We start from the raw sequence: 26559 nt of genomic DNA on the forward strand, positions 1-26559 counted from the left end.
GGGAAATGTTTGCATTATATGATTATTGAATTGACTTTTCCAAATAATAGATCTTTTCCTCAAATGTTTATGTGATCTTGAAAATGTTTTTCCATAAGGGGAAAATGCTAAAAACGAATGGGGAACATATTTTGAGTTATTTGTAGTATATGCGCATAATGCCTCATCTGAAATCACTACACACTTGCCTTTGGTTGGGGGGGGAAAAAGCAGTTTGTCATCTGTACTGCCTGCCAAAATTAGATTCAGATAATCCTACCTTTTTGAGTAAATAAGCAGCAGATTGGTCTTAAAAATGATATTCAAGTAAGGTCTTGATATGTGATATAAAAAATAAATAAGCTAATAAGTGAGCAACATAGAGCATTTCAGTGATAGATGATAATATAGATTACCTTTGTTGTTTACATAATTAGGCTGGGCAGGGAAAGGAGAGGGAGAAAGAAGCGTTAGTAAATGCTTTTGTTTAGTCCTGTGTGGTTGGGGGTTTTTTATTTTGGATTTTTTCTGCACTCCGTGTGCGCATGTGGTTTGCAGTGCACGGATGAGGAATTGTATAGGAAATTTGAAGCTGCTCTAGTTATTCAGGAAGATTTGTATAAGCTGGCACAAGGGACAAAATTAGAGGGAACTTGAACGAGTGCCGTGCAGTTTATTAGCTAGGCAGCCATAATTTTGACCTTGCTGTAGGTTAAAGGACACAGACCTGAGAAGAAATCTGTTTATCATGTAGGGAATTCATGCCATCCCTGACAGTGTACAGTGAACAAGATGGATGATCTGCCAAATTGGTCCCTCGCATGGGTGAATCAGGGCAAATTTACAGTACAATTCCTTTGCTGCTCCTGATACAAAAATAACATTTGCTGGGTTTTATATTCAGTTGTATGATGACCTAGGGTGAGCAGAGAAACGAAATAAGATTTGTAGGATCCCTATTGCCTTAAAGATTTATATGCACCTTGCTTTTCTTTTATGTCTGCCTCTTTTGCATCTTTCATAAAACACTAAGGAAAAAGTCCAATGGCTTGGTTTGAGAGAGCAACTTTATATAAGTGTGTCGGGGAGCCTCGCTTAAATGCCGCATCGTGAAAGCTTCTGTTACCTCGAGCAGCACAATTATCCTGTGCACCCTGCTTCATTTGAACCCTACTTTTACTTAGGTAGTATTTTCCTTTAGTATTTGGGATATGTTTCCGTGCTACACGAGCTGCATGTTGTGTAATGATTTGACAGTATTCTGCATAACAAACAAACAAGCTTAAAAAATAGTGAAATTTGCTCTTAGCCATCGCCGTGGTAGTGACGGGACCTGACGCTGCCGAGTGAACCGCTCTCATAGTAGAGCTGCAGTGCTCAGGAAAACACAGTTCTGTTCGAGGGACTAAGCTTTTCATGGAGACTGGCCTCATCCTTGTACGGCTGAGAGCGTTGTAGGCTTCGTCCAGAGACGTTGAGACAAATCCACTGATTTATGAATTTGAGATACATACGATTAACCGTGTCAAGTAATGAGATGTGAGACAGCAAGGAGGAGGAAGCAGTCCCACAAAAATGGGCAGGAACTGTGAATGGAGAAATCAAATGTGCTCTTTATCTTTCGAAGGGAATTGTTCTTCTAAACCACACTGTCTACGTGTTGTTGCTTTAAAAAATGTTTAGACTGTACCTTAGCTGTCTGGCTTTTCTGCATAAGCTCAGTTGGTACATTCCGTTAGAGATAAACGTGAGTTTATTAGGGGAAAGCAACATTTTGTACAGAACCTATTGTTGTTGACAAATTAACAGATGCAGAAGGCTTTCTTTTAAACAAAGTTTCACAGTAACAGAGTTGCATGTCTCCTGATCCACTAGCTATCTTTCCGTTGGATTCTCAAACACGTTAATTAATACAACATAATTGCAAACTGTATTTTAATCTTGTTAAGTTATTTCTGGGCAAAGAGAAGTGCAAAAATGTGTTTCGAGTGATAAGAAACAGTATGAAATCAATAACACTCTCAAGATATAAAGTTGTATCAGTTATAGAAAATCCCCTATTGACACTACAAAATAGGGGCTAAGTGAGCTTTTTACAAGTCACAGAAGGAGGCTTAAAGCAGTCTATAATGGTAGATTTAAGAGCATCCTTATATGAAAATGTTCTGGAAAGCAAAACTATGAGATTTCCTGACCAAGGAAATTTCTTGCAACCTTACAGACTATTGCACTTCATTTTTTCCTGATTTTGATTTGTATTTGTACATCTTGTCCCTGTAAGAAAGCAGAGATGACTCAAGATAAAATTAGAAAATAATTCTGTTTTTACAAAGAAGCTTTTTAGTAACCAAGTCATAACAAGTAGCATTTTGCATACTTAGGCATTTCTTTAAGTAGGTAGAATATAAATGAGAAGGAAAGTTAAATATCCTGCAATCAAAACATTACAATTATGCTAAAGGGGGGACTTTTTTCTTTTTTTAATTACAGAAAGCACTCCAAAGACTTCTGCCAGTTGCAGTCCTGCTCCTGAATCTCCTATGAGTTCCAGTGAATCAGTGAAAAGCCTGACTGAATTGGTACAGCAACCCTGTCCCGCTATAGAGACAAGTAAGGATGGCAAATCCCAAGAATCTAGCGAGCCACCTGCTTCTGAATCCCAATCTACAACACCTTTGCCACTGTCGGGCCACTCGGCACTCAGCATTCAAGAACTGGTTGCAATGTCCCCTGAGCTGGATACGTATGGCATTACGAAAAGGGTCAAAGAAGTGCTAACGGACAACAATCTTGGTAAATCACTTTATTCTCATTTCTTGACTGAAATAAAATGCAAGTGTTCATACTTTTATTTTTAAGCTATATTTCAGTAGATGTTTACAAGAATACCTAGTTTTGATTCTGGCCTAAGCTTTAATCTGTTAAAAAAGTTTTTTGTTTTTTTTTTTTTTTTTTAAAAAAAAAAAAAAAACAGTAGAAAAAGCCTTTCAGATTGTCACACTCTACTTAAAATGTCATCATACCCTTGCTCTTCTTAAGCTCTGCCCCTGGCTCACCAGCCAGATACTGCTCCGACCTCCCTAAATACAGTCCAGCAGGCTGTCCAGAAGACCAAGACCCCAAAGCCAGTGAGATCTCCCCTTGAGAAATGCTGTTTTCCCCATGCTTGGAGATTCAAGGCCCCAGCATTTTAGGCATAGGTGAAGTAGAGGAGTCCGGCATGATTGGAGAGGGAGGTGCATCACAAGCATAGCGTTACCTGTAGAGCTAGGAGGGTAAATTCAGACTCAGTTGAGGTTGTAGGTAAGTGTATGGGGCCATTCAGATATTTTCCTTAGAGATGTGCAAAGCTAAGGCTGCTTTTGCTTACAGAGGAGGTTTTGGGTGTCAAATTAGGTGGAATGTTGACATGGCTATATATTTGGTATAGTCAAAGGGAATAACCTGATCTGAGTATGGGAAATCCACGCTTAATACTGCCACTATGCCTCTAAATCACTAGTTCTTCATATGTGTTTAACACTTGCTTCCCTCAGAAGGCATTGGGAAACCTTTAGGAGTCCTTTGAAGTCTCTAGTGGGAAGGCAGTAAGGCTGCCCCAGTGTTACCTGCACGTGCTTCTGGGGCTTAGCATGGGATTCATCTCACCTGCGTTTAGATGTTCAGAATAGATGTCTGGGATAGTTGGGGTGAATCACTCTCCAGAAGTACCAGCTTCTCTCCATTCACTACAGTTGGGACCAAAAAGATAAGTGTAGATTTAGGCTGCTGATGATACTCAAGTGAGAATTCCATCCATATCATCTGAACATTATGACCAAATAAATAAAAACTCCTTTATTTTAGTATGTAAGGAAGCCTTTTTTCAGCTAGGCACAGAATAACGTGTTATTATCTTAGATTTTTTTTTTTTTTAAAGGGGAAAAATACTGGGATGGGGGAGGTTGTAAGTTTTCATTTAACATAATTTGGGAAAAAAAGAAAATGGCCCTGATCGTGGACATACCCTGCATGAGATTGTGTTCCACTGAACCCAGCAGAATTACTTGCTCCTGCACATTGGCATGGGCAGATTGTGGTTGCTTGTTCAGTGGAGATAATGTAGAGATAAAGCCACAAGCCACGGTAAGGGTTTGCAGGTTCAAGCCCTTAGTTTTTGGGCAAATGCTGTTGAGTGCTGTACCTGCTCTGGTGTTCCAGAGAGGTTTGAAAAAGTATTTTTGTTTACATTTGCTTTGATGCCATTTTTACTTAGTCTTTTTTATTTCCCATGATTTTTGTTTTCCTACAGTGTGGCTGACAAGCCTAAAAAGCAGCAGAAGAGCCAGGAAATGTGCCCCAAACTCTGCATTAGGTGTGGAACCAGTTTCAATGTCTCCTTTTGCGCCCTCAGTGTGCTAGTACACCAGATTGACTCGGTGCACAGGTTTCTCTGTCTTAGGCCACAGGGCCTTGTGAACCTGTCTTAGGCAACTGGTGGTGGCTCAGTTGTTCAATATCACCGGCCAGTAAAGACCACGGTTGTGCAAAACCACTCAAAGATGTGTTTGGCGGGTCTCTCCTCCCATGCCTTTTAGCATTCGTCCAACAGTCACGATTTTAGCAAACGACGCTGGCAGCATGAACACTGAGATGTTGCTAGTATTCCTAGTCCCAAATGTCATAGTATTATCAGTGATTCCCTGCTGGGGAACATACAGCTTGGGTACAGAGGGAAGCAAATGCAGTGAGCTATTGAAAGATTGTAGTGGTGGGGATTTTGCGGAAAAAGCCAGGACTAATCACGAAACCAGCATAATTTACAGAAAGTTTTGTCCATGAGGAGCTGCATCAGTGGGAACAGGCATGAAGAATATGAGGGAAAAAGATGGGGGGAATTAGCAGGAGTTTTAGGAAACCTGTGCTTAAAAATATTCCAGTTATTAATAGCTCTCTGATGAAGATGGAGTGTGATACACACCTGCTACCTCCTGAGAATGATTTCTAACACGTTCCCCATTAGCTTGGGAGTCTTTCAGGTGTTTTATCGTGTCCTGCTATATCCTGGGATAAAATGAATGACACAAGTATCTTCAGCTTTGTCCTTAACACCTAGAGAACATGATGTTACCTCCTTCCACATTTGCATTTTTAAGTTTTAAGCTATGGTTTGAAGTTCATTTTCTTCAGCAGCATTGCTAGTACCTGCTCTGGGCTGCTTCTTTCTGACCTTTTTGCTGATTTGTGCCAGTATTCCTGTTCATGTGGCCACACAATAAACCGGACCAGTTGGTCTGAGTCAAAAGTGGCCATTTTATTCTTGGTAGGTTGGTTTGACTCGGATCAGTTCGCTGCTCCGATTTACTGTGCAGCCACACGGGCGGTTGCAGTGGCCGCGCTGGCACTGCACAGCGGCTGTTGGAGCTCGCGCGGCCACTGGAAAAAATGCTGCTGGGATTGCAGCCTGAGCACAGCCTGGGGTTAGAAACTGGGGGGAACGTTAAAGGAAAGTTATTTACAAAGGCAAATTAAAAGATCTTTAAAGTAGCTGTCTTATCTTGCAAGTAGCTGGCAGGTTTAAAGGTAAATGGATAAGGCCTTACTGATGTTTTTAAATGCAAAGACAAACAGGGAGTAGGTTAACTCTGCAATACGCATGATTTAAAATTGGCCCTGAATTACTTCTTTTGTTTGATTTTCCTGATGTTGAGGGTAGTTGAAAATCGCTTATTGCTTAGGAACTTACGTGAATTCTGAATTTAGGTTTCTGTTCAGTCTGTAAGAACCATTTTCAAGGTTAGTTTTAGAGCTTATTAGGAGACTCTCATGTTAGCCCTGTCCTCATTTCCCCTTTCCACCTTTCACGATCTTGCCTGCTTCCTGCAAAAGCTTTGCAGGCCCACCTGCCCCATGCATCTGAATGGGATGTTCTGCAGCTTCTAACTGGTCCCACGTTCCCCCCTCTCCCCATACAGGCAAAAAAAATGGCCAGGCCAAAGGTTTTGGGGTGTTTTTGAGGAGGAGGAGGAGATTCATGGAATTAAGCACACAGGAGGGCTTTATGGAGTAGATATTTTCCACAACCTGTTTGTGACAGGATCAGATGAGGCCGTGAAGGCAAGAGCTGATGGTGCTTTTGCAAGTGCGGGCATGTCCTGCAGAGCTGTAGGAGCACAAGCCCTCACGCATCTGCCTTGTCCCCTAGGGATCTATTTGTGGCCACAGGCTAAGACTGCTGGCACGGCTAGGAGGTGAAGGAAAAGCGTTCTGCTTTGTCTTAGTGAGGGCACTCGAAAGCTACAGACCCTGAGGCCTAAACTTGGTCGTTATGGAAAGATCTTTGGGTTACCTTGAAAATAGATGATAGCTGTGCTTCTATCAGAAATCACCAGCAATGACTCAGATGACTTCAGGCTCTGTCTTGCAACAAACGCTGTTGCATATCAGGGCAGTTTAGCTTAGGAAGAACAGTGAAGTGAAGGGTTTTAGAAAATCAGCTGTATGGTTGGGTTTAAGCTGCACAGGCATTTCCCACAGTCCTTGCTAAGTTAGATCGTAACCATGTAAAACTAGTGTTACTCATGCACATACCAATGCTGTACATTGAAAAGCATATGTGGTTTTTACCTTGCTAGACAATAGCATTTTGAAAGAAAACTATAATTAAGTTTTGTTAACTACAAGTACTGTAGAGGCTGTAAAAAAAGCTGTTATATAGTGAAATGTGATTATCTCTAGTTGGTAAGACACAGTTAGAACACCACAGACAGTACAACACAGAAAATATGTACGTGTGTCTTTGAGGACACTTACATGACCGTTCCTGAATGGGGGGTTGCGTTGGTCTTGGTTCATTGATTGCTTGAAATGTTTGGATTGCCCTGTTGGAACGAAGCTGTTGCACTGCCCTCCTGCATAAGAGCTAAGTAGCCTCACTGCTCTCACTAGTTGCCTGCTTAGCTGAAAGTTCAGTTTATTTTTAATCTCATTAATTTTATCTTTTGCACACTGTTTCACTGTAAGGTCCCGGTCCCCAAAGGTGTTGAGCTCCCCTCTGCCACAGTCAGATCCTAAGGATTAAACTAAAGCTCAATATTTACACTTTTAGTGGGGGGGAGAGCTTTTATTCTTCTAAATGTTTCTTTTGGGTTTTCAAGCAATTCTAAAGTAAGAATAATTGACAAATGATCTTGTAGACATGTTCTGTCTTTTTAGTTAGCCTTGTCTCTTAGCTGAATGAATTCATGCGATTTTCAATTTCGTATTAGGTCAGCGTTTGTTTGGGGAGACAATCCTAGGGCTAACACAAGGCTCTGTCTCAGACCTTCTGGCTCGCCCGAAGCCCTGGCACAAGCTGAGTTTGAAGGGACGGGAACCCTTTGTCCGCATGCAGCTGTGGCTGAACGATCCCAACAACGTGGAGAAGCTGATGGATATGAAACGAATGGAGAAAAAAGGTAACTTGGAGCAGACTGCTGACTCATGTTTTCCCTTATTTCAAAGATGACTGTGTCTTTTATAATTCTCCATAAATAGTATAGAGGCAGCATTGATCCAGTATTATGAAGGTTATGCAAAAGGACTTCATGACAGCTTTTTCATAGCTTTATTTGATGCTAGCTCAAGCAGATACATCTCTAAAAAAAAAACCAAAAAACAACCCAAAAACCCAACCCCAAACCCTGAATATTCCCCAGCTGTCATGAAATCATTGCTATATTCTCATATAGATTAATTACTGAGGCCCTGGTGTATCACTGATAACTTGCCTTACCAAATGAGAAATGTGAGTTTGGGAGCTGGCTTTGGGTTATTGGTTAATAGTGCTGCAGCTGGTCACAGATGTTGGGCTGGAAGAACTGTGCATTGATTCCTGAGAGAGCTTCTTGCCAGTCCTGCACTGATGGTCGCTAGGAGGAAGGAAAAATGCAGTCTTTATAAAAGGGTATTGGAGAGTAATTAAATTTGTAGCCTTTATAGGGATGGGGGAAGGTGATTGTGTTAGTACATGCTCACATAAAACGGCTAGGTCATGAGTGTGTACCTGTGAGACATCTAAGTTGTTATTGGATATCTTAGTAGGGAGTATATCCTGAAAATTTATCCTACTCTCTATATTTTAAATGCATTAGTAAAAAACAGTGGTTATTCAGAGCCCTGTTTTTAGTATGTTCGTGTGATTTTACAAGAGAGGCTGCCATTATCAGCAGTTAACTAATTAATGATATATACATCTCTTGAGCTATCCCTTAATGATATTAGCACAGACAGCATTAATTGTGTGCACTGAAAGCGCTGCTGTTGACTGATGTCCTGAAAGCATTAACGCATTTGATCAAGAACTTAGTGATTATATTAAAAATTGCAGTGAGGGAGCTTCTGGGAAAATTCTAGTCTTGCATGCTTTTAAGAAGAAATTCAAATCCTTGTCATAGTAACCAGTATAATATAATGCAGTGCAGAATCTTATCACAAATTGTGTGTGATCTTCCATGGGGACAAAAACCCACTTGGGTTTCCCACTTACAACTGTAAACCAAAGGGAGCCATGATGGTTTTTGCTGTATTAGAAATATGGCAGAAATAAAATTGTCAACTAGCTGGATTTTTTATAGCCTCAAAGAGAATATCGCCCATAATGCAGGAAAATAAAATAAAAATAATTTAAAAGTAGTACTGACAATATCCTCTCAAAACTATTTTCTAAACTGGATTCTTATCAAATACTGTGCAATACATATGCTCTATAGATGGCACCTGAATAGAGATAAGGCTATAAATCATTTGAGACTCTGTACTGAGCTCCTGAACTGTGTAAGTGCTGTCCTCATAGCAGAGCACTCTAAAGTGAATTCAACCCTGTATTTTCTGCAAAATCCTTTCATGCAGGTAAGGATCCCGTGATTTAACCTTTTAAGTTGCTCTAGGGCCACATTAAGAATTTAACTTTCCCTTCAGCTAATGTCAGTTAAAGAACAATGCAACTGTATCTGCTACCAGTGAAACATTATTATCAATTATTTCTCTGCCACATTTTATTAAGGGAGTAAATTAATAATTATGATAAAGGTGAGCTGCATATATCTTTTTTTCTGTTCTGCCAGTCTGAAGTTTGTGCTATAAATGTCCATTTTAAGAGGTGTTGAAAATTTGCAACATACATTAACTAACCTCTTTGGAGGAGGCCGGGGGTTCAGGCTCACTAGGCTGAGACACTCTGCACTACTTTTCTGCCTTGGAAGAGTTCATTCCTCTTTCTTATAACCTCCCAGTGTGTCTGCTGCTGGTAACGTCGCACTCGTCACTGAACAGTACTGAAGCCTGCTGTCAGGAGAAGATTTAATTCCCTTTATTTCCCCATTATTTCGCTTTTTAATAATCTTGTTCAATACCGCATAAGATAAAAATTATATTAAAAGGAGCTCTGTTTTACCTCAGTGGGCAGCCGCTAGTTCTACAGTAGTGTCTGCGGCGTCTATAGCTGAGCACGTGCTGGGGAGCCTTCCCCAAGGGACACGGTAATGCTGGGTTGGCAACAGCAGGGGGAAAAAAAGGTAGTAAAACTCAGCGGATAGAGCTGGCCTTGACAAGTTGGTCTCAGACGCAGATCCAGACCTTTGCCCAAATTACATTTGGGTTTTTTTTTTTTATAGGTCTCCTGAGAAGTAGAGACTGATCACAGAAAAAAAATCAAACTTCTCCAAAAATCAAGTGTGTTTGTGACTTGGATTCCAGTTTGAGCCTTGCTGTCACTGCAAATGTGCTGAATGATCTCCTTATGTTGTCTACACGCAGCACATATGTTTAAAATAAGAATTCAAAAGGAAAAGCTTTTATAAACGTCATGTAAAGTTTCCAGAGAGCACCATTAAAGCCTAAAGCTTAGGTGCTAGTTCAGCACATGGAGAAGTGCCAGGATTGTGCGTTTGACCCAATGGAAATTTGTTCTGATAGTATGTTGTCCTCCAGAAAAACAATCGGTTATGACAGAACAGTGGAACATCCTCTTTATTTTTATGTTAAGGAAATATGTGCGTGTTCCAAAGTTGTCACAGCTCTGTGCTGTTCTTAGGAGTCTAAAGATGGGAGCTCTGACTGCCAGAAATGCCATCCTTTGGAGAGCAGAGAAAGCAGAGATTCAGAGCATCCTGGTGCATGGGTGTCTCATGTTAACTCAGTCGCCTGACCAAATTCCAGAAACTCCAGTCAGAGATAGCCTAAACACCTTTTACATCTTCCATGTGAGGTTCTGGTTTGTCTCATGGCCTCCTTTAAGCTGCTGCACGCAGCTGAAGTGATAGATGCTGTCTTTCAGCCCTCTTGGTTGTGCTGTCAAAGGAGACAAGGGAACCTTGTGTATAGTTTGCATGTCAATGCAAGTTTGAAATAGCACCTAGGAGTCTTTGAGATTAAAGACCTTATATAAATGTGAGATGATGTTGCTGGAATGATTAATTCCGTGGTTGAAGGTTGTAACAGTTCCTTGAAGGCTGCAAAGATAAGGCCAATAGGTCACCTTGAAATAATGCATTTACCGGTGGTCACTTTGCAGTTCTACATCCAGTTGGAACAGCTTAAAAAGGTGATTTTTTTAAATTAAGTTTATTTAAAAAAAAAAGGGCGACTTTGCTTTTTATGGTTATTTCAAAAGCGTGCAGGACTGTATCATGGCAGAGTGATGGATCATGAGCAACTCACGTTCTGTTCCGTATCAGTGATCTTACACAGCAGGCAATCCACAGGTAATCTGTCATATTCAGGAAAAACAAAATGAGGGCCATGCAGATACCCCCAAAGGTTACAGAGCGTCTTCAAAATGCACTTTGACGATAGTACGACACAGTGTAAAAAGGTCCCACTGGATGTACCACCGTGTAGAGGACAGGATGCTGAAACCCACTGGAGACAGAAAACCTAGCCAGTCCTGCAGGGAGCTCTGCCAGAAGGAGTTGGCTTGTGTGAGAAGGGCTTTCAACATTTCAGCTTATTTGATTGCATTGAATTTTTATTCTTTGTGCACCCTCAGCCTAAATGCAGAGCTGTGGGGAGAAAGAAATTTGTTTTTTGAGGAATTTGGTTGCTGACCGGTGTGATGTGCCCCACGTTGGTCCCTGGCTCTGACCAGAGCTCCTGGCTGTTGGAGATTTAGTGCTTGCTAGATTGATGTCAGGCTGGTGTAATCTAGAACTTAATAGCTGAGGTTATCAAATTGCAGCTCTTGAATACCTAAACTCTTAAATATCTGGAAGGTATTTAACAGGCCATTAAATATTTTATTGACAAGATTCATCTATATTTGCCATTTTCAGCCCCCTCATTAGCAATGCTTGTGCATGATACTGCCAGGTGCAGTAAATCCCACCTCTCTTGCCCGGTGTAAATCAATCAAGTCAGTGACAGCATTTGCTGGGACTCTTGCCTTGCAGAATTTGCCAGGATAATTTAGTCCCCGTTGGGGAGGAGAGTTAGCAGTGGTATCACAGGCTTCTGCCATCAGCCTCACCGAGCTCCATCAGTGCAGCAAGAGCTTTCTTAAAAGTATATGCATTTTTGAAGGAGCCTTGTGTAGGGGAGGAGGATGCTGTGGGCTGTTTTTCTTTCATAACCTGTCACCGCTGTAGCAGAGATCTGTAGGAAAAAGCAGCAAAGGCCTGATGGGTTGGTTATTCAGCCCATCGCTGGCATCTGCAGGCTCCGGGCGCCATCGTGTGTTGGAGACATGGCCATGGCTGCGGCTGCCTTCAGCTTCCACAGTCACATTTTTAATTCAGAGACCTTTAATAGAGAGACCTTAGTGTACACCTTAAGTGTTTAACAACCAAAACCATTTACATTGAAATGAAGTGCAACTGCCCTAATCGGGTGCTTTACGTGGAAGTTCGCCACTCTTGAAAGAGTGAATTTGAAATAAGTCGTGTTAACTGAACCCTGTTGTTCGTGCCCCGTGTTCATTGAAAAAGCAGAAAACTCTGGCAGGTTTCCAGGCGATTTACCCTCTTTTCTTTCTCTTCTTTCTTCTTTTTCTGCCTCTTGCATCCTCCCCACATCTGCTTTCCTCTGATCTCTGATGATGCCCCTTCCTTTCTGTTCTCTCCGAACAGCCCATCCGTGCATCTACAACCTGTCATCTTCGCATTTATTCCACAGCTCGTATATTCATTGATTTTGCATTTGTATTCAGCTGGGGCTGATCCGATGCGCTTCTCTTTCAGCCTACATGAAACGGCGACACAGCTCTGTTAGCGACAGTCAGTCTTGTGAGTCCTCATCCGCTGGAATAGACTACAGCCAGGGAGCCAGCCCGCAGCCGCAGCATCAGCTGAAGAAGCCCCGGGTGGTGCTGGCACCAGAAGAGAAGGAAGCTCTGAAACGAGCCTACCAGCAAAAGCCATACCCATCACCAAAAACCATTGAGGAACTCGCTACGCAGCTCAACTTGAAAACCAGCACCGTGATCAACTGGTTCCACAATTACAGGTATGCGATCTCCCGGGAGCCCTACTCAGAAAGGATTTCTTTTATTTGCTTTGGCAGGGTGCTGCTCTGCTTCAGCAGACTGTGTCTCCTTCCGCTAGCATTGAGCAGTTGTACGAAATGAACAGTTTCGACAGCAGGGAGGTTCTAACTAACAGTAATGCTAATGCTCCAGACTAATTTTAAGTCATCCCTGAGGAACAGCAATGTTCACATATTGATGTAAGTAGTGCTTTTAAACAGAAAGTCTCGCTTTTGGAGTGGGCGTTGATTTAGAGATGTCCACTAATGAATATTTATAAATCCCATTGCAGTAAGCAAGACTGGTCTTTCTTACTTGAATGTGCACAGACATATACTTGCATGTATATACCCACACATACAGATGTGTGTTGTGTGTGTTATGGCTGGGTCACTTGGTGGGGGGTGCTTGGAAGTGTCCTCTGCTGGATGGCATCAGAATTGCACAGCTTTCATCATACTTTTTTTTCCACACCAGAGCAAAATGAGGATTTTCTTTTGGGTCTTGAGTCCCTGAGCTCTGAAAATAGGCACAGTGTGTGCTGCATTTCTGGGAAGCTCCGTACAGTCATGAAGGACAGAGGACCGATAACGCTGAAGTCAGATGTGGCCACAGATTTGTTTCATTGTTATGATTAAATCATTGAGTCCAGCTGAAATGAAATAAGATGTTGGTCTGTTTAGTTCCTTTCTCATATTAGAAAGAACCTTCTCCACATTTGAAACATTGACGTAGGTTTTGGCCTAGAGACACCGATAAAAAGAAACAATGCTGGAATGACATGTAAGGATTTGAATAAACGTATTATCAACTGTGCTTGGGATTGGGAATTTTAATTAGTGCAGCAGACTTTTCTCCAAGAAATTTGTGCTAATGAATATTGAAGAGGTACAGTTAAGGTAGCAGATTTAATACTATTCTGCTCCTTCACTCAGAGCCAGTAATGTTCCTAATTAGTCCAGATTGCTGAACTTGTTTGTTTTTAGAAACTGCTAACATTTAAAGGGTATTTTCTACTTTGGCCCTTCTCAGCTTTTAACAGGGAAGTTGCTGAAGCAGAAGCAGCACAGTTTAATGACATCTCAGAAATATTATGCACAATAATAAAATAATGTTTATAGTAAACAATATAAAATTTTAAAATTATAACCAACAAGTAATCATATTTACACTGAATTTCATTGACTTGAATTCGCTACAGATGCAGCCTCTTTCACTGCTCAGAGTTCTCCAAATGCAGGCCTCTCTTCCAATTCCCACTTCTAGGCAATTATACACAAGTTGGAGGAATGCCTATGAAAATATGTTCCCTTCGGCCTGACAGCAAAATGTGCTGTTCTCACTTACGCAGACGAGTGCGGGAGCACTGGTGGCATGTGTCATCTTCCTCATTATCATGAGATCTCCTGTTCAGGCGTGCTGCGAGAAAGCGTGACAAGTCATGATTGATCAGCGTGTTTAGCCACACCAAGCTATACACTAATGTAGACTAGGTGCTGACAGTTGTATACAAAATAAAAAATGTATAAACAAGGTGCTATAGGCTGGTGGGTAGCACGAGCCTCACAGCACTGAGTGATCTGGACCTGCTCCCAGATGTGCTGCTGAGTCTCCAGGACTTTAAAGAGATGTTTCAAGCCTGTTTGGAGCCCTGGGTGCTGTGAGCAGTTGCCACCACTGAAAAATCAAAACACGTGCCTGTTCTTTTCCTCTGTACAATAATTTTCTTAGCTTTCATGCATGAAGTACTCTTAAATCATTGGCAGGACATTGCAGAAGAGGTACAAGTTACGTGTTCTGCTAGGGGAACAGGATCTGACTGTTCTGCAGCTCGTGTATTACAGGAAATGGGTAGTCTTTCCCCTCTTCATCTTCTCCAGGCCACACTTAACTTTATTTATCTCTTTTACGCTCTCCGTCAGCCATTTCTTTTCCAAACTGAAGAGTCTTCATACAGAAGCAGTTCCAAACCTCAGACCATACAAATTTTTCTTTAAAGTAACTTCAGGTGAGGCAGGGTACAGATTGGGACAAGTTTGTCCTCCCATCTCTTGGGAATCCTGTTGCAATGATGCTTTTCCTTTGGGATTCAGCCCAAACCTCACTTTCCAAAGATGGTTGCTACACCAGACCCTACCTTTACGTCCACCAAATGGGAAGTCAGCACTAGCATTTATTTTCTGCAGCAGCAGAAACTTAAAAAAAATCCTTGTCAGGCAAAGAAATAATTCACTTCAGACTACAAATAGGTATAAAGGATTTTGACATGTCTGCAGACTTCTCCAAGTCTATGGCTTTGCATCCATACCAATCACGTAGCTCTCAGAACATAAAAATAAGAATATGCCTTGCTTTGCATTAGTGAAGCACATATACAGGACCCATCAGAGTTTGAGGCTCTGTTGTCTTAAGAACTGTACAAAAGAGTAGGAGGTAGGGATTTCTGTCCCACTGCACATGTGGAAACTGGCACAGAAACTTGGCAAGGTCATAGAGATGATACTGCAAAAACATCAGGAATTGAACCAAACTTTCTTGAATTGTAATCTAGCGCTCTTGGATCCTAAATTTCATTGTTCCTACTGTGGGCATATTCTTTCAGTGAACTGGCATTAGGCTCGTTTAGATGAGTTCCTGGAGTTGTGTGAAGGCTTGTACAGGGAACTTCCAACATACACCCCAGGAGATCTCGGATATTTTGAGTTACACTGATGAATGCCAACAGGATGTGTTGATGTCGAGGCCAACACCTTCCACCGAGAGGAATGCTCTCTGGAATTTCCTAGCTGCTGTCACCAGTTCTTCTTTACCGTAGGGATTTAATTACTATGTTAATCAGGAGCCTGACAGGATTCCAGAAGCAATATATTGGGTGTGAATTCCAGGGATTTCCACAGACATCAAACCTGTATTCTGTAGGGCTGTGGTCAGATAGTCGGTCAGCATGTCATCATTCAGTATCTTGCTGGAGCTGAGGTGTTTTAAATGCCATGCAGGCACAAAGCCCTTACCTGTTTCCTCTCCTGACTTGGGGAATGTTACAGAAGCAGCATGTTCTGGATCAGTGTCCGCGCAGGGAGATTATAGGCATAAATAGAGCCCAGTAATCGATGTTGCAGGATGCATGCAGTTAATGGTAATAGAAAATTAATGTTAGCACCTGTGGTCTTCTGTTAGGTGAATAATATTCTCCTAGGGAAAATTACAGGCCCCCTAAATCCTTCAAAAGTGTAGAGTCAGCAAGTACTGTTGAAATACTCTGTTGCATTTCAAGTAAGTCAATAATATCATTAGCTTCAAAAGGAGTATTCAGATGGTGTTCTGCATTTATCCTATTTTTTTCCATTGTATGCTGTCTTCCATAGCACATTTAGGGAAAAATGAAAAATTCGTACATCCATCAGCGTTGGGACAGCATTTCACTTGTGATTTGCAAGACCCTTAGCAGTTCTCCCTGGCTAAAACCAAAAGCGTTACCTTCACTCTGAAAGATAAAGTCTTGCTAAACTCTCCCTGTGTCTGTAGTCTGGTCCCTGACCACAGGTCATTGAGGCTCCCTCTTGGTAAATTAGGATCTGAACAGTGGTCATAACCTCTCCTACTGACAGAGCAGTGTGGAGAAAGAGTTGCCCTAGACCCTAAGATTTTTTCATAAACTGTTCTGTACTTGTGAGGACATTGGGAGCTCCTAAACAGAGAAGGAGGAGGGACGAAGGACCAAGTTAAATGGCAAAAGCAGTGTGTTTGGGGTATTACTGCACGCTTCAAGTAATAGGAGGCACAAGGTGGCATGCCAGGCAATTTTAACCACACATGGAGTGCATTAATTCCCTTGAAATGCACTGCTTGCCTTGTCACTATTCATGTTCTGAAATCGATTTTTTAAATAAAAAATGAGGCAGAAGTCAGACTAGCTCATAGACTGACAACCTGTCAAAAGGCTGTGCTTCCCCAGAGCTGTTTCAGAACAACGGACTTTGTTTCATCTTCGTTTCTCCTCCGTATCCAGGAGAACACCAAGGGGGTTGTCCACATTTTTTCCTTGTTTGTTTTTTGTTTAGGCAAATTGTGGCTCGTTTCTAGTAGAAATCTGAATTGTTTTGAATTTACAAGCCATTTTCTTCTGGATCTGCTAGAAATGTGTTCATATTTTTAAAATCATCCCTTTTCTGGTCCAGTGTATTGTAAAGTTTCACCTTCCTGGTGTCAGGCTTTTAGTGGGAATGGGAGACTGCAGAGCCTTTCATCTCTGTCCCTTAAACCACGTCCAGTGCTGCAAAAATTGAGCATACAATTAGGAATGTTACTTAATTTAAACTTGAAAAAAAAGGGAACATGATCTGTCATTGGCTTTCACCAATCATTTTAGTACAAATTGGTTATCTGCATAAAGTTTATGGTTTTGCTTTAGTCCATAATGCCTGCTGTGGTTACTAGAAGGGACAGCCATCAGCGTCAGGTTTACAATAAATACACAAAATCCTGGTTGAATTCAGAGGGTCAGTCTCAACACTGAGCGCTGCAGAAGTTACAGAAATGGCTTATCTGCTCAAAATCCCGGCTGCGCCTGCCTGCCCTCCCGCTGCGCCATGGAGGAGCCCCAGGGCGGTCTGGGGTTTGCAGCCCGCGTCCCTTCTAGCACAGCAGGCTTCGCAGCGGGCGTGTGGCCGGGGAAAATGAAATTCAGAGCATCTTGACAATATCTCACGTTTTTCCAAATGCCTTCTGAGTCAGTCCTTTGGGTTTGAGGGTGTGAGCGCTTCTGCTGACCTGGCTTGGTGCAGCTGTCCCGTAGCCAAGGCAAAATGGAGTCTCACAAGAGGGCGTTTTGAACGGCGTATTTGGTGGAGCAAGGTGGCTCTGAGTGACCCGCGGCAGACTCACCATCCCTCTCCCCTGTCTCCTAGGTCTCGCATCCGCCGGGAGCTGTTCATCGAGGAGATCCAAGCCGGGAGCCAGAGCCAGGCTGGGTCGAGCGACTCTCCTTCCGCCAGAAGCAGCAGGGCCGCTCACAGCTCCGAGGGAGACAGCTGCGATGGCGTGGACGCAGAAGGCCCACCTGAAGGAAAGCCGAGTGGCCCGGAGGCGGATGAGTACAGCAATGCAACCACAAAGTCTCAGGGAGGGCCAGCGGAGTCGGCTTTCGAAGCGGGGGAAGAGGCACTGCAAGGCGCCAGGTCTTCGGAGAAAGCGGAGCCGTTCCAGGCGGAGAGCCTGGAGGACACCGACGACGAGGGCAGGCTCAGAGCACCGCGCCAGAGCTCTCCGCCAGCATCACAGCGCCCGGGAGAAGCTCTGGAGACACTGCCAAACTCTGCCACGGAAGGGGATGCCTCTACCTCAGCTGCCTCCACCTCAGTCCTTACAGGGGAGAGCTCCTACAAGTCAAAAGAAAGTTCAGAGAAAATCTCCAGTGTGCCAAGTACGAGCTCGACGCCGGCCACAGGCTCGCAGAAAGCCAACTCTCTTCAGAGCTTGTTTGGCTTCTCCGAGGCGGCGAGCTCCAGGAACACGCGAGACAGCTCCTTGAGGAAAAAGAAAGCGGCAAACTTGAACAACATCATCCACCGCTTGGAGAAGGCCGCGAGTCGAGAAGAGGCCGTCGAGTGGGAGTTTTGAGATTAAACTCGCCCAACTCGGGAGAGCTGGGAAGTGAAACTGGACCTCTACTGGTTTTATTGTGTTGCGCACTTAACCGCCCTGCGGGCCACAGGGCAAAAACGCCATAGGCCAAGGTGCATATAGAAAACAAAAAGGAGCGTTAAGCCCAATTTATGTTTGTGTTTTCGAGGAAGAAAACTGAAATGTGTAGTCAAGCTTTTTTGTACCCTGAAGTGTTTTTATTATTGCCCTAAGTGATTTCCACAATTTCTGGAATAACTCATACAGCTTTGCCTTGTGCCCTCCTCTTTGGTGTGGGCTTTAAAAAAAGAAAAACAGAAAAAAGAAAAAAAAAATCAAACCCACATATTAAAAGGGGGCTTTTTATCTGCCATCTAATGGCTACAGAGCGATAATACACTATTATCTTCTTAAACCAGGAAAAAAGGGGAGATTTTTCAAAAAAAAAAGAAAAAAAAAAGAAAGTTTTTTGTAGCTGTTCAGTTGCCACTAAGAGATTGCACAGTCAACCGACTCTAAACACACTAGTTTGGATTCCTACATATTTTCAAGAAAAGAAAAGAATCTTGTTGTTTGAAACTTTGAATTAAAAAAAAAAAAACACATTTACTCCACATATTTTTTAACAAAACAAAAAAAAAGTCACATCAGGAAAATATCTTAATTTGTGGTAGCTGACTTAGTGTTTTCTTGTAAGTGAAATAGAATATTGACACGTAGTGCACATTGTTTCATAGCTTTAACTGATTCTGGTCTTTTGCAGACCAGAATTTGTTTAATACACTCCATTTTAGGCCAAATCAGGACAAAAAAAAATCTGAATCTAGGTATTTTATAATCTGCTTTTTAACCTCTAACCACAGAGCACGCTGATCAGACCTCATATCTAGGAGGTTTAGGAGACAACTTAGAAACAGCATGTACTTGATCATTTCACTTGGTTCGTAGTGTACAGAATTTCCTTTCAGTAAAAACAGATCGCTCAAAAAATGTTGGCCAGTAACATTTCAGCCTGCTACTTCGGAGACGTATTCTGTAACCCGAAATATTCAGCTTACCTGGAATCGATTAAAGTGTAGTTCACGTGTACGATTGCTGTCACACACCACTAAGGGGACTGGAGCTGCCTCAGATAGAGAACTTTTCCTGCTGTTGGTGGCCATTTACTGACTCTCTTCCCACCACAAGCACTGATTTTAAATACGTTTTAGTTGTGGGAAGCTTATTTTTGCGTGGAAAAAAGAGTACATGGCAATGACCAGACGGGCTCTTACCGGGACGGAAATAGCCCAAACTCCAAACCAAAACATTCATGCTCTCGAGTCCCAGTCTATACCATTCTGCCCTGCAGAAATACAGCCTTTTTCCATTATTTTATGCACAGGTTAGGGCTGATCAAAGTACAAATCAAATTCTAACTTGTCTCTAACTCCTCCTGTTGTCTATATGTATATGCGTGAGCATAGAGGTGTGTGGAAGGATGTGTGTGCGTGAGTGTGTGCGTGCAATTTTATACGTCTGTGTATTTTCTTACGTACTTGTGCACACATAGAGTGCATTACTGCCACCTTTTTTCAATAAGCTGTTTTATCAGTTATGGCTTCTACAAGTTTGCTAATTTAGACTCCTTTATTGCCATATCTTTAAAACTAACAATAGATGATTTCGGAATATATATATATATATAAATATATATATATATAATTTTTTTTTGCTTATTTATAGGTGCTGTATTTTATTATCTGATTGTTAGGAAGGGATGAAAGGGGGCAAATATTCTTTAGAGGGATAGACTGCCGGCAGTATTGGGTATAATTTACGAGATGTAGTTGTCATACTGTATATTATTGATTGAAGACTTTTTGACCGTATTGTGTATCATTGAACTTTTGTCTTAGGTCAGCATCTTTTTGATGACACTTTAATGGTGCATTCATTACTTCTTAAGTTTAATTAATATTACTTTTCTGATTTTCGGGGAGGGAGGGATGGGGAGAGGAGTTCCGACTTTAAAGGTATGTTCCCAATATTACACCTCAGTGTGCTTGTATTAATTCATTAGTAGGATTTTTGACTGTAAGATGTGAAACCACATTTCTTGCATGATGTTTTAGAACTTATGTATTTCATTTACAGTCTCTTAACATGCAACAGCAGCACTTAGCGCAAGTTTTCACAAATTAAGAATCAGTACACTAAAACCAATCCTTTTCATGATTAAGAAAAGAAGGCTCTAGGAGGCTGAAAGGCAGGGATTTATTTCTTATTTTTACTGCTAGCTGTTTCAGGATTCCTCCTTGGGTAATTGGGGACTTGTGATGCACAACTAAAATTGAGAAACGGAGAGAGCAACTGCCCCTTTCTGTGACGAGCTGAGGAGACAATTTGTAATAACAGACACCAGTATGTGACAGCACGTGCTGGAAGCGGTTACGGCTTCGTATCTGGAGTGCAGTTAGTCCGCGGGAACGGCCAGCGAGGGAAATAACGTGGTGAAGCAAAGTGGTACCTCTCTGTATCTGTACAGTGTCCTGGTTTGACTTACAAAGCACAGCTCCATCGATAAATGCACGTCCTGGTAAAAATATACCTTAATACAAGTCATAACAAGATGCGTCTTCAGCCAAGAAGCAAAACTTCTGACTAGAAGACGCAGATATTTTCTTACGTTCTTTTTTCTTTTTCTTTGTTGTTGTTTGGTTCAGGTTGGGTTATTTTTAATTGATTTTTAGGCAATACACTTGCCAGTCTGTTTCTACTGTCCTTGTCTGCTGATTTGAGTTCCAGGTGCTTGATGCAGTCAAGTGGTTACTCTCGGCTTTCTCCATAGTGAGGTTTTTTTCTGTTTGATGATTTTTTTTTTTTTTTTAAATTAATATTCCCCAAACTGTTCTTGTGCCTGTGTCTATATGATTGCATTCCATGATGCTTACTGAGAGCTCTTGCTGCATTATACGACAGCAGAACTGTATTCACAGGTTGAACGCAAATGCAGCACTTAAGGTCAATCTCTCTTCTTAATAAGCAATACGTAAGTGCCTTGAAACTTATATCTTTTTTTTTTTCTGGTGGTTTTTTTTTTTTTTTTTGCTTTTCAGGTTTCCACTAGTTCTTTAGGATTCTTTAGCGTCTGCCCGGTTTTTAATGCTGTAATGATTTTTAAAAAGCATATCTGTAGCTTGCCCTAGAGGAAATCTTTCTTTTATAACACTAACTGTTAATTCTAAGCTCCATTATTACATTTGAATCGTGTAATTTCGCTGGATAAAGACAGCAGTCATAAGTCAGAAGTCACTCCATCCTGCCAAGGGTTGTCATTGGTATCTATTATAAAATTAATCAAATAAAATGCTGTCAGTATTTCCTATATTTTTGGCACTTTATTAATGGCTTAGCTCCTTTTGTTGTTTCATATTTAATGATCTGCGCTAAATGCGGATTAGCCTGCTGAGATGCTGTGGGGGTGACCCAGGCCATCCTGCCGGGAGTCGCTCTGCGCTCCTTAGTGACCACCTTCTTGAAGGGCACGGGCAGACGAACACCCTCAGATCGAGCTCGTAGAGTTTAAGAGATGTTCCCAGCTGTTTGTTCCCAATTTTTAGCCGAGGTCACAGCTGCTTTTCTGTTTCAGTGGAAAGTAAAATGGATTAGCTTGAACTACTGCTGAGATTCTCTTGTTGGAGATGAGTTACCTACTGGCTTTCCAAACTGGCAGAGACCTCCCCGGTTTGGAGACTGAACTTCAGCAACACTGAAAGATTTTAGCTATATTTCTGATCTAGTGCAGCATTTGAAAGGAACGCTTTTAGGAAAATGTGTATTGGAATAACTTTTTTTACTTAATGAAAAGAAAAGGATAAAAAATTGGAGGAGAAGAAATGCCAGAGTAGCACTGTGGCTTTGCACCCTCTTGGGTCACTGATGACGGGAAGGGGAAAGGCGCTGTTCAGGCACGTGTGACGTGGGGCTCGTCTCGCGGGGCAGTCGTTTTGTAGAGCGCAGAGCGTGGCAACAGCCCTCGCTGATGGCATTTCTTTTCCTGATGGCTAAAAGCACAGGCAGTTTTCAGAAAACCTGTAATGCCAGAATCTGTGTTTTCCTGAGGTTCTTCAAAAGCATTTTTATTTTCTCTTTCTGTTTCCAGTTCCATGCTCTTACTAAAGCTGTGGATGAAAGGCCCAGGCTATTTTAACAGAAATACCTTTATACTCCAGTTAAAATAGTCGATTTTTCTCTCTGGATGGTTAGGAAGGAAAAAAGTGTAATATTTTGTTTGCTAAAAGCAAGGGAAGAGTATCCCTTGGCAGAGGGGTCATACGATATGATTGTCGATACGCTTCCATTTTTGAGGATACAGATTCCAGACAACAGAATTGCACATGTTTATTGGCAGAAATGCATTTAATTACAATTGCTGTTGATGCCATAAAATTTGACCATTTTATTTGTTCATCTGTAAAACGCCTATAAATAGAGCCACTCCTTAAGGGAACCTGTATCAGTGCACTCTGGCCATATCGTGAATTTGTGAGTCCTTTAGTAATAAACTCCTTGCTGTAATAGGAAAGAGCTGTCTTACAGTGAAAAGAAAAAAATGTATGTGCCTTTCTCATTAGGTGAAAGATCTTTGCATTATTCTTGTGTAACTCGTTCATATGGGAATGGTGTGGAGAAGGGGGTTCGTGAACATGACAGGATTCTATGCAATATTCTCTGATCCAATTACTTAGAAGTTGCTATTTTTCAGTCCCTTAATGGGAAACATAGTAAGTGAGAGAAGTGCATCGTTCTGGTGGTAACTCAAACTACAAAGCTGGTAAATTTACATAAAATAGGATTGAGGGAAATCTGACAAAATAATGTAATGAAATAATGGAAAATGCTAACAGTGATTGCGGTCCCCACTAGCACAGTTGCAGTCAGAAGTCTGTCATTTTCCATCTTAAAATTATTAATTTTGAGTGTTCTTAAAACTTAGATGAAATAAAAATGCTCCTAGCAAAAAGAGGGCAGCTTAGAAACAGGGGGGGAAGCAAAAAACCAAAACCATTTTGACCATATATAAATTATGAGAATACACGAAAAAAAAGTAATTGGTTTTGGACACTTCTTTGCACTTAAATCCAAAATAGTTTATTTAAACTGAAATGTCGCAGTAATCTGGACTAGTGCCTTTAGCAAGGTTGCAAAGAGATCAGTAATCGTAGCACTGTGTTGCAAACCAAAAGTAAAGCAGTGACATTTGAACATGCAGATGGAGGGCACTGTTTTTGCTTCATTTGTGTCTCTAACAAGTGAGTTTCTTAAATGATCTCTTCTTTCTTCTTCACCCAGTGTACATATCCTAGGATGTTCTCTGTCTTAAAGCCACTGTGTACAGCCTAGCTGTGAGTGTTTCTTGAAGGCTATCAGAAACGTAGGAGGAGAAGTTAGTTCTTAGGTGGGGGCCCGATTTAACGTTCACTAAAACCAAATCAAGTCTTTCTTGTGAGTGAGAGGCAGTTTGGGCCCCGATGAGACAAGCTGCTTATAGCCTCATATTCCTAAATTTAACTCACACAGATAAAGCAGCTGCAAAGCAGTGTTCAGTTCACTCATATGTTGGCCTGCTACTTTCCCCTTGCACCTTCTGTTGCCCCACTGTTTGAACATCAGCATTTTCTTCCTTTGTGTTGCATATACAATCAACTTATTTTTTAAAAAAATAGATAATTTTAAAATTCTGTACAAACAAAAGACTTTTTTTTTTTTTTCCCCCCAGCAGTTTAAAATCTTGCCGGATAGTTTTAAATTGCAAGGAGAATCACTGGCATGGAAAGCACGAGATCTGTATTTCTTTTGTGGCTCAAGCGTCTTAGTTTGAAAAGTAGCTTAGTTGTCCCTGTCTCCTTCACATATGTATTTGAGCTCTAAAATATAGAAATATTATTTCACCAATTTGTTCCTTCCTCCCTGTCTCTTTTATGGGATATATTGACTATGCCATGTATAAAATATAGTTAATAATGAACTTTATAGCAAGAAAAACCCTTTATGCTATGCCTAGGGACTGATTTGTCCTACATGACCAGGTCATGTACTATACCCTACCCTGTTAATATGCAAGGATAATAAGTTTTTATGCTCTGAAGGTGAAATTTATCCTTTTGGAGAAGGTTAGCGTTAGGCCTGTGCACTTAAGTTTTTTCAAAAAGCCTTAAAAATAGGTAAGTGGTGCCATCTCGCTCCTCAGGGATGATTTCCCCCCCAGCCAAGTGGTACTGTGGCATATTTAATATAAATTATTAGTTGTATGGTCGTTTTGCAGTTGAAGAAGGTTGTTCATTGAACTTTTATTAGTGAGCCTCCTCGCTAACATCTTCTGGTACATGCAAGGGCTGATGGAGGCGTCGCACCTGCTTTTCCCGAAACCTGGGCACTCCGTGTCAAACCCGAAGTCCTTGGCTGTCTATGAAGTCTGCTTTTCTACAACTATTTTGTGAATGGAAAAGAACTTGATCCGATTCCCGGGCTTGATTTTCATCACTATTCACAAACATATTCTGGCACTAAAGTGCATTAAAAGGAAATGCCTCCTTTTAAAAAATGAGTAAGATTATTGTATTTTTCCTTGTCCAGCTATTCTACAAAGGAAAATTGCTGCCATTTTTCAAGCTTGCTTTACTCACAGTGATGTTAGTAGATTTTTGCCACAGTTCTGTAGATTTCTTATTACTAAAACTGTTGGTTTCATAGTATCATTTCAGTTTCTTTATATTTTTGAAACAGCCAAGTGTAGAGAATGACTGAATTCTTAACCGTAACAAAATAGTGCAGGAAACAGTACAGCAAAAGTTAGATGCCTAAAGTCCCCATGACGTCGTGTCTTTGACTTTTTGTTTGAATTTTAGAGATACTTGTACTACGTAGTACAATCTTCATCCAAAGATCCTTGGAAATGGAGAGTCGTGCCAGGCCTTTCCTGCTGTTATGGTGACATACCTGCTTTTTGCATAGTTACTGTGTAATTCCGTGGTAATGTTCATGACAGCGCAATCTCTCTATTGATAACAAGAATAATGGCGTTAAGTTGCGTTATCCTCTTCTGTCTATGCGGGTAATTAATATGCATTTTTAGGAGTTGTTAAATGTGTATATGTACATGATCCCAGAATGGAAAAGCCCCTCTGTGTATGTCGTATTTACGTGCTTGGTCTTAATGGTGCAGTAGAATTGCTACAGCCAAATTCGTGAAATCATTTGGGACGTAGGTGAGTGAGGGCTTAAAACCAATATGTATTTTAAGGCGTAGAGGATGCCATTTTCCCACTTGTCAGATAAATTCCGTGTTGTAAAGAGGGGATTAGCCATCTGAGAGATCAGATTGTGTGAGATACGCAGGTTCAGCTAACGAGGAGGGGCAAGATCACGTTCAGAATACATAAAAATAATTCCAAGGGTCTGAGATGTGCAAAAGCCAAGTAATTTGAAATGAAGGGTCAAGCCTCATCTGCACCATCCTGTAACAGTTTTGCTCTGATACGGCTTGCGGGCAGTCAGTATGCCGGGTATTTGCACATGTAAAGTATACTTTTCTCTATCTATGTACAGCAGGAAGGTGAACAGTAAAGACATTTGTAACGTATTTAAAACAATCGCAAAAACAGCTGATCAGTAAATTAAGCCAAGTATCTAATTAAAGCATGCGGTTCATTCTTGCTCTCCCTAAGCTGAAAATTCAAGTATTCTTAGGAATGAGACAGAAATTCTCTGTTATGCAGCTCCTCTCAGAAGGCGAGTGTCTGTGTTTTCAAGAGAAGAAATAAAGCTTGGCACTTGACTTGCTCTGAAGTACAATCTTATCTCCAAGTAAATACAAAAAATATTTTCTACAATCAGTCTTTCAATCAGACATGTCTGGCTTTTGTTAGCTTACATTAGACCCTTAGTGCTATTTTGATGTATTATTTATATGTGGGTAAATTATTACTAGCTTTAAAAGTGTTTCCAAAGTACCTAGTTACCTCTGGATGCTAGTACAGGCTATACAGGGAGTACTTGAGCATCTAGTTCGTGAAGGAGGCGTGCGGGGAATAAGCAAGGTCACATCTGTATCCTACTTTTCTTTTGTCCTGATCAGGGCTTCCATTTCCTTCTCGCCTCCTCTAGAGAGATGGAGATCATGGATCAGTTTGTTTCTGTGGGGGAAAGATTTTAGTTTAGCTTGAAATTATTTTATTTTCATTCAGTAGGCATGTCATCAAAATCCTGTATGTTACCGCATTTCCCATTAAGTTTTTAGGTTTTGCTACTTTCCTAAAATTTACTATTTAACAAACTTTCTATACTTGGAAAGCTATGTGCCTTATTTCCTAATCTCTTCATGGAGAATAATCTAAAGCACAGTGATCTAGATTGCAGCATTCACAGCCGCTTTTCATTTGGGTGGGGGAAAGAAAACGCCGATCGAGGAGCGTTTCAGTGGCCCGACGCGAGTTGCCCCT

The 26559-nt window shown here is 41.4% G+C and overlaps 1 protein-coding gene across 5 annotated transcripts in view; it reads left to right on the forward strand.

The window, feature by feature from the left end:
- The window catches only part of CUX1 (cut like homeobox 1), a 282207-nt gene that overhangs the window by 230782 nt on the left and 24866 nt on the right, over window positions 1–26559 (forward strand). For 4 of the 5 annotated variants that reach the window (XM_082328020.1, XM_082328021.1, XM_082328022.1 and 1 more), the window contains 4 exons: window positions 2470–2772; window positions 7227–7415; window positions 12171–12435; window positions 17362–19634. The exons of the other annotated variant lie outside the window; for it this stretch is intronic. In XM_082328020.1, coding sequence (XP_082184146.1) covers window positions 2470–2772; window positions 7227–7415; window positions 12171–12435; window positions 17362–18073 — 1469 coding nt within the window. In that variant the 3' untranslated portion in view covers window positions 18074–19634. Of the gene's footprint in view, window positions 1–2469; window positions 2773–7226; window positions 7416–12170; window positions 12436–17361; window positions 19635–26559 lie in introns of those variants that run through there. 5 annotated transcript variants of the gene reach the window in all.

The sequence above is a fragment of the Platalea leucorodia genome, assembly GCF_965183815.1.
Source record: "Platalea leucorodia genome assembly, chromosome: 16".
Taxonomy (NCBI): domain Eukaryota; kingdom Metazoa; phylum Chordata; class Aves; order Pelecaniformes; family Threskiornithidae; genus Platalea; species Platalea leucorodia.